Genomic DNA, 8,647 nt, shown 5'->3' with positions numbered 1-8,647 from the left:
GTCAGGGCGCCTCGGTCAGAAAGCTGGTTGTGCGCCTCAGGCTGATGCACATTGGGCGATGCACTGTGTTGGTTGAGCTTCTCATTTCTTCGGTCATGGATCATAATTCCTCGGTCAACCTTGGTTTTTCCTCGGTCATGTGGTGCTATTGGTCGGTGGATTTTGAGTTTGGCTCTATGAATTTTGACTTTGGCTTGGTTAAGTTGCGTGGGAGTTTCAGCTTGATGAGGTGCACTTGTTGGTGACTTTAATACCCCCCCGCAAGCTGGAGCGTACATATTAAGTACCCCAAGCTTGGAGAGTAGGTAGCAGAATGGTGTAGGATCCAGAGCTTTAGTCAATATATCAGCAACCTGTTCAAAAGTAGAAATAGGTAGAAGGTGAAACAGTTTTGATTGAAGTTGTTCCCTAACCACATGACAATCAATATCAATGTGCTTAGTTCTTTCATGAAAAACAGAATTGGCAGCTATATATCTAGCAGAGTCATTATCACAGTATAACAAAGCAGGTTTAATATGATTTATATGAAAAGCATCAATGAGATATGTCAACCACTGGATTTCACAAGCAGCAGAGGCTAAGGCACGATACTCAGCCTCGGAGGAGGATCTTGCCACAGTGTTTTGTTTCTTTGATTTCCAAGAAACAAGGGAATCACCTAAGAAAGCACAGCACCCACTGATAGATTTTCTAGAGTCAATACAGGCTGCCCAGTCAGAGTCACTAAAGACCTTAAATTGCATAGTTGATGTGGTAGGGTAGATGAGGCCTTGGCCAAGATGACCCTTGATGTACCTTAGCACTCTGCATAGTGCTTTGTGGTGCATATTAGTGGGGGAGGCCATGAATTGGCTAAGTTGTTGGACAGCAAAACTAATATCGGGTCTGGTGTTTGTTAGGTAGAGGAGCCTTTCTACAAGTCTTCTATAGAGGACAGGATCACTAAAAGCAGGGGAATCATTTTCGCATAGCTTGGTTGTTTTAACAGTTGGGGTAGGTACGGGTTTGCAATTAATGAACCCTGTGTCAGCAAGTATGTCAAGGGCATACTTCCTTTGGCAAATGNGGTCATGGATCATAATTCCTCGGTCAACCTTGGTTTTTCCTCGGTCATGTGGTGCTATTGGTCGGTGGATTTTGAGTTTGGCTCTATGAATTTTGACTTTGGCTTGGTTAAGTTGCGTGGGAGTTTCAGCTTGATGAGGTGCACTTGTTGGTGACTTTAATAACATGTTTTATTGCATTACATATTATCCATCAGGAAGATATAAGTATATGTTTGTTATTGATTTCATTTTTTTGTATCAGTTAATTAAATGATTGATGTTTATATGCTGCCTACATATTTTTGAATCTCATTCATAGTGAAAGTCACCTAAGAGTAAAAATTGTCTCTTAATATTTAAATTACCGGTAACTTATTTGGATTTTAACCAATTACTCATTTAAACACTTGTAGTTTAAGTGTTCCATGCAGTTGATTAATCTCGTAAGGTTGCAAATTATGTGGTCTTGTAAGAATTAGATTCTCAACAACTTTTCTTTCATGTAGATGTTCGTATATTGGTTTTTTTGTTGTTGTAATGATCAGTTTGTGGTCATGGTTATTATTTTGGCCACAATTGTTCAACCGGAAAGTCACTTTCTAATGTTTTTTAAAATGAATTACTAATCAATATTTGCCCTAATGAGAGAGTGTTGGAATTGTTTTTGTTCTCATATTGATCAGTATATTTTGTTCTAATAAAAAAAAATGTATTCAAGTGATAAATTAGTATTTTCTCAAATTAACCAAATGATTTTTTGATCGTTTATGGATTATGATATTAGAGTCATCATGTTGATGTTTATTATATGTTGGGCTTTTAAACGTCAGCCCAAATGTGAGTATGCTAGATAGTGATGGGTTATTTTGTAGAAACAGATGAGCCTAGTAGGTTAATGACATTATATAAATATGTTGATATCCCTTACTTGACTTCAAACCTTAAGGAGGAGTATCAAGTGGAAGATTGTAATTGACTTACACTTGTGTACATTTATTGTTAAAGAATACGTGAAAACATTTTTGTCAATTTGCCTTAAAGATATATAGGAACGCAATAACACTGCTTCCTTTTCACTCCTTTTCACATATCTATAATCATGTATGACATTCAAGAATTCCTTTCACCAACACAATACCCCACCCTCGCGTAACAGTTAGAAAGTAGAAGTACATCTTCTATCCCAAATATAATTGATTATTACATTTTAATTTAAATACAATTGTTTTAACCAATCAGAAAAATAACATATGGAGTGATACTTTTAATTCTATTATTGCTTATTGTATTTAATAGCTACCAAACTAAAGAGATGTGTGTTTTATAGAATATAGATTGCCTTTTGCATTTGTGTGAGCTAAATAAAACAGGGCTTTGAAGCCAATAGCCGAATTAGGTAAAATTATCATAACTGATTATTTAGTTTTGAAAAATAAAACAATAAACATACATAAGCTTGTGGCCAGAGTGGGATGAACAAACAAATTTCTCATGTTGTGCAATAAGGTGCTAAACAATGTTCAAAGGAGTCAACAAACTCAATAAAGAAACGGGGCCCTTGTGCATCTGAAAGTATAGTTGCACACTTGCACCTGCTCAAATGATATCGGATTTTGCTCATTGACCGTTTCAGCTATTGAATTGAAAGCAAAGATAGTGAATAGAGAGACATGGAAAATTGGGGTTCCATGTGGAAATGGATATATACTATATCCATACGGAGATATGATGAAATATGAAAATTATAGGATATGGCTATTATAAAAATACCATAAAATAATTTTCTGCATCAAAGCTTAACAAATTATAGGATATGTAATGCTTTGATGTATAAATTTATCGTAGAAGTAATTGAAACCATTGAGTATTAAGCAACACTTGAAGGAAATTGATGTACAATGATTCTAGAGTAAGAAAATACTATAGTTTAGATTTGGCTCATTCGTACTAAAGATAATATTGAAACAATTCCAAAGAAGTTAGATTTAGAAGAGTTAAGTACCTTCAAAGGATCGTTATAGGCACAGCGTTAGAATACCTTCTCTTGCGCCTCCTTGCTTTTTGCAATATTCGCTGGGCTTCTTCCTCTTCTTCCCTGGTCAATTTTCCCAATAGGTATTTTCCTTGGAAATACACATTTAGAGCAGTTATTATTTCTATTACATAATAACTATTCACCATTATAATTATTTCTATTCCAGAGATAATTATTTACTATATAAAGACATTTGTACACAAACTCTATAATAGAGTTACTTTAAGTTATTTGTAGTGCAAGTTTCTACAACAAATTTTTACAACAACTTCCTTTTTTGGATTAAAAAAAATGATCAGTGATGTTTTTCATAGCCCAAAACTAAATCCAGAACCAGACTTGCTCACTACTACAGTAATTCAGTTGTGAACTATTTTGAAACTTGAAGCAAATAAAAGATGAAAACGCAAGAGACAATGTGATATTTACTTCTTTAAAATGAGCTAGCCATACCATATTAGCAACAATATGGAAAAAAAGGAGGTTCTATTATAGTTTGTCAAGAGTACCTGCATTTTTTCCAACCATGCAGGAAAAACCTTCATCACTATCCTCATCAGATTCAATGACAATTGCACAGTCTCTTGCTCCTCCTTTACACTGTTTCATTAAAAAATCAAAACAGTACTTAGCAATTAATAAAGCATTTAAAATATTTGTCAAATTAGTTAGGAGAAATCTTTTGCATGAAAATGAGGAACATAGATATATTGTCCCAAAACGTGTGGCAAATTGTACCCAAAAAAACATGTGACAAATCTTGTTCCTCACTTGTCAATTAATTTTTTTTAAATATTTATTATTATTTTTCTGTTTTTACTCAGACAATGTCGTTCGAAAATGAGGTAACAAATGTCACTATCAAGTACACATTACTTTCATATCATATCCATCGCTTAGGAGAAGCAATACATAATAATTACGTTAGTTAGAAAGCAAACAACTTGGAAATACCTTTTCAGTGTATGGTTCTTTTTCCTTGTGCATCTTGCCAGATTTTCTATCTGAAAATGTGACTCTCTCTTTTTTCACTGGCCTCCAACCCCCCATTTCTACCTTTGGAACTACATTAGCCTGTAAATTCATCTTCGCTTCACTGATGTGAACAAAAAATCTCATGGTCATAAGTTAACAAATGCTTTTGCAAGTGCCAAAATAATCCGTCACAAACTAAAGCATTATGGCGAAGAGAAGGTAAGTTATATAAAATGAATCTTAACATTTCAATAGACATGAACATATATCAACCAATGAGTACAAATAGATACATTATAATTTATAAGTAAAACTCATGATTCAGAGTGTAGAAAATCAACACGCTATTAAGTTTTGTAATGAAAAAATAGGAGAAAGCAGCATTCTCCAAAACAAATGGGTGAATGATCCTCAAAAGAATTGACTTCACCCCTTCAATAGATGGGACTTCGGAAATACACTGGTTACCGAAAAATGGACCACTTCTTAAGAAAAACTCTTGAGAATTAACCAAACTATTTTATTGATTAAGGGTGAGGTGATCGTAGAGTTCCCTCTTTGAGAAGAACATGATGTAGAGTCATGATACCAAAGCAAAATCTGGAAATTTTGGCATATATATATATATATGGGGATGTGTGATCTCTCATACATGCACAACGTTTGAATTTTAAATCTAATTCATTCAACTACAAAGCAAGGCTGTAGTTTAACCCTGCAAACAGAACACTACTCATTAACTAGGTTCTTGTATACATGTGAAAGTTATGAAAGGAAATCAATAATTGTCATCTATCTAGTCTTTCGGATCAAACATCCCATATAAAGTTAAAATCAACCGACAACAGATTTACCCCCGCATTAGAGAATGAAAAGTATATGATATATTCCAGTCAACAACACTTCAAAATGTTTACATATGAAGCTTGGTGAAATTGACCCTACTAAATATGTGGAAAAATGGGTGTAATTTTCCTAATTGAGCAAAAAAACTTGGGTCAAGTTATGAAGCAAACGTACTTGGCATGAGACTGGCGCTTGGTGGATGTGGCAACTTGATTCATAATACTCTGCCAGCTAACAATGTATCAGTTTTTTTTCTAAAATTAAACTTTTCATCATAGTTTTTTCTGAGTCAGGACCAAGGTTATTGTTTCACAATAGAATATATATATATAGGAAATATGGTAATTCTTCCTTTCACCATAGAAAAAACCAGGAAAATCTGTTAGTGGATCCTTAAAGCATAGAGACAAGGCACCTTTGAGGAAATAGTAGACTGTGCTTGATCATTTGGGTTGATGTTTTTTAAAGTGCATGATATTTCCTGAAAGTGCTCATTGGTAAAGCATTAGTTGATCGACAACAATCTAGTAGGCTAAGATATAAATGAGGAGGAAAAGAAAGAAAGCTAATAGAAAAAACTCAGATAGTGTACTGTTGTGGTAAAAAAAAAGTGGAAAAGGGGTTTTTGAGCGATCTATCCATAGTATAAAGATCTTAATCAAACTTAACAAGAATATAAAGTATTATCTGTTGCATGTTCTGGTCATTATTCATTGCAATATCTTACTTGCCTGCATTTCGGTGGTGGTGTTAAGGAGATCACTTTGTACACTTTGCATAGATTTTCTAATTAGCTGAGGCAAGGCAGAAATTGCTGAAAATACTTCTTGCAACTTCTCTTGGTTGCTCATATGTTCAGATAAAAACTTCCAGCTCCCAGCAGTACTTGCTTTAATTTCTTCTTGTCCTTTGTTCTGATTTAAAACCATTTTACCTCAGTCTACAGAACTTTGATAATATCCATGGATTTTTAAGGAAATCATTCAAGTAACATTGGAATCAGGTTATTACCAGTAACTGAATTGAGTTATCCAGAGCAATTAATTTCTGCCTTATGCATTCCACTGAATACGAAGTGAGGAGTTAACATTGTATACTAGGTTATAAACTTTTCATAGTAATTACAATTGCAACAGTAATTCATGTAACAGGCCAATGAAGGTTCAAAATTTGTTCAGATTATGATAATTTTGTAATTGGATGCAATGCACAATCAAAGTCCAGAATGAGCAAACTGACATCATTTTTTTACTGAAAAGTAATAGAGCTACATATCAGGGATCTAAATTCAAAATATTGTTCTCAGTTGAACTATGTTTCAAAGAATAAACAATTGTCTGAAAATGCTGCATGAGTGGAGAATTAGAGGAGAAAACAACAATAAACAAGTTTAGCAAAATATTCTGATTAAGGTGGTTAGACAAATTCAAATTTATAGCAGTTAAAGGATTAATGCAAGAACTAGAGTTTAGACTTTTCGTTTTTCAAAGACTCGCTGCCTCTCCAATGCCTGCACTTACATTGATCAGCATAATACAATTTCCATAAATCCTTTCCAGAATACTGTCAAATTGTCAATACCATGAGAATGAGTCACTTACTCTCTATCAGAAGTTCCTTTGTTCCTTTGTTTACTTGCATTACGTCACTTTGAACAGAATCGAAGATCATTGCGAACCTGCTCAATGAAGTTTCCATTATGCCAATCCGGTGTTCAATTCCTTCATTCAACTGATCTGCCCGAGCAAATAATAGATTTAGTATCTTCAGTAAAGTCAGGTGTACATGTAAAAAGGTAACAAACTTAATCGGCTTCCTACTGTTTAATAGATTAAAGAAAGGAATGTCACTCTTAGATATGTCTAATGTGGATGCTTAAAAATATAAGCTATAAAAACAAAACTATGTAGTTTCATTAAGTACCCTTACTTTTATGATCTTCAGGCTTATATTTGACCACTAGGTTGCATGAAGATCTTGAGTTAGGTGGTTGACTCTCTTCGCGAGAATATGCAAGTCTAGGCAAGCTAGAAATCTTCCTCAGAGAGTTATCATGTTCTTGAGAACCAGCTCTCTAATATGGATTCAAAGAACATAATAAACATCAAATCAGAATCAACAAATTGAAAATGATGGAAATGGAACAGAATAGAGCAATTAAAATGAAATATTTATGCAACGATATAGAAGAAGTACAATTGAGTTTACTTAAAAGTCAAACTTATCAGAAGTTATTATCTATAACAATTAAAGCGGTTTTAAATTATGGACTACATTACATGATATGGCTTCAATATCTCGGTTCAGGTTGTGGTTCCTACTGGCTGCAATTAATGTGTATCTATAACAAACGCAATACAACCACAACCGCCATTTAAAACCCTAACAAACTAGATGCATAAACAAGATTCATTTGAACCTGATCATGTGTTATGACAGCTTCATCCAGAGAGCTTTGGGAGAAATGAGAAAACACTCCTTGTTGAGATGAATGTGCCTGAGAAAATGACTGCTGAGATGGTTGTGACCGATGCTGCTGTGATGTTTGCGAAAATGACTGCTGAGATTGTTGCGACCGATGTTGTGGTGGTGCTGGCAATCCACTTGGCACATTGTTTTGCCGCCTTCAAAATAATTCATCATCACCACTTCTTGATAAATATTGATTCAGATCTATGACAAAGAAAACTCAATTTGGAACCAAAAATAACCACGAAAAGTTTGCTTCCTTTTGGCGTAGATAATAATTTGAGACAAAGCATTGAATCTTCTAAGATCTAATATTGAAATGAGACGTAATTTTCCTGAACTAAGTACTGTTAACTAAATTTATATATATGATATCATATCAGTTGACCGATGAATCAGAACAGTTACAGAAACATGAAAGATGATTGAAAATTGGAACTAAGGCATAAACGATAATTTCAGAAAACAAAACGTCATGAATCGAGAACATAAGAAACTGAATAAATTTGAAATTTCTTTTTCTAAGCTAAGTATTTAAAGTAAAAATAACGTCATAGGCGTTATAATTGCAATCAACTGATTCATATAATCTCAGAATGTGCTTCACGTAACTAATCAACAAGTACAATCAATCGAAATAAAGCATATATAGATGAAAAAGCGTGAAATCAAAAACAAAAATGTGAAGAAGAAAAATAGAGAATGAAGAATCGGAGAGAAAAGAAACCTAGAATAAGTGATAGGAGGAGGGAAGACAGAAATGGAAGAGAGATCGCAGGTCTTGTTAATCTTCATTCTCATTTTCATTCATTCGGAACGGAGATGAAGGAATGAAAAGCGAGCTATATGATAAATGAAGAATGAGCTTCAAGCGCGGGAACGGGAATTTAAAGTAATATCTTAAACTCAATTGGTTTAAATTTAAATGTATCATACATTATTACTTCATTTAATCCTCATGTACACCAAAAATCACGGGCATATATGGAGAGCACTGTGTGATTGGTCGAAGGTGTAAAAAAACCTAAGCAGTCTATGTGTACCCATTTTAACCTTATTTATGCTCATATTTTAATTAAATTTGTACTTAACTTTTAAAAATACCCTCCTAAAAGGTGATGTCACCTCTTACTTACCCTTATTGCATTACTCACTTTCATTTTCCCTCTTCCCTCTGTCTCTTCCTCTTCTTTAGAGGATTCAGGCAAGTGTATATTTCTTCTTTTATCTTTAATGACAAAAGTATATTATATTATAATTAAATTGATAAATG

General features: G+C 33.8%; 2 protein-coding genes across 2 annotated transcripts; both read right to left on the bottom strand.

The window, feature by feature from the left end:
* Positions 1–287: 287 nt before the first annotated feature.
* Positions 288–1,235, bottom strand: LOC109337531 (uncharacterized mitochondrial protein AtMg00810-like; the record flags this gene model as incomplete). The annotated part of the gene is made up of 2 exons (XM_019574526.1): positions 459–1,235; positions 288–353 (listed from the first exon to the last, which is right to left on the bottom strand). Coding segments are annotated over exons 1-2 (843 nt in total), but the record flags the coding sequence as incomplete, so codon positions are not given.
* Positions 1,236–2,401: 1,166 nt separating this feature from the next.
* LOC109337530 (protein PAIR1-like) lies at positions 2,402–8,241 on the bottom strand. The gene is made up of 11 exons (XM_019574525.1): positions 8,102–8,241; positions 7,325–7,529; positions 6,835–6,979; positions 6,507–6,641; positions 5,917–5,969; positions 5,321–5,819; positions 5,080–5,129; positions 4,039–4,180; positions 3,594–3,684; positions 3,052–3,172; positions 2,402–2,641 (listed from the first exon to the last, which is right to left on the bottom strand). The coding sequence occupies exons 1-6, from the start codon at positions 8,179–8,181 to the stop codon at positions 5,616–5,618; spliced, it is 822 nt and encodes a 273-aa protein (XP_019430070.1). The 5' UTR covers positions 8,182–8,241; the 3' UTR covers positions 2,402–2,641; positions 3,052–3,172; positions 3,594–3,684; positions 4,039–4,180; positions 5,080–5,129; positions 5,321–5,615.
* Positions 8,242–8,647: the final 406 nt, after the last annotated feature.

Source organism: Lupinus angustifolius, unplaced genomic scaffold (genome assembly GCF_001865875.1).
Source record: "Lupinus angustifolius cultivar Tanjil unplaced genomic scaffold, LupAngTanjil_v1.0 Scaffold_7_164, whole genome shotgun sequence".
NCBI lineage: Eukaryota > Viridiplantae > Streptophyta > Magnoliopsida > Fabales > Fabaceae > Lupinus > Lupinus angustifolius.
Note: the sequence above shows the minus strand (reverse complement) of the source record. Positions and strands in the feature narration are given on the sequence as shown.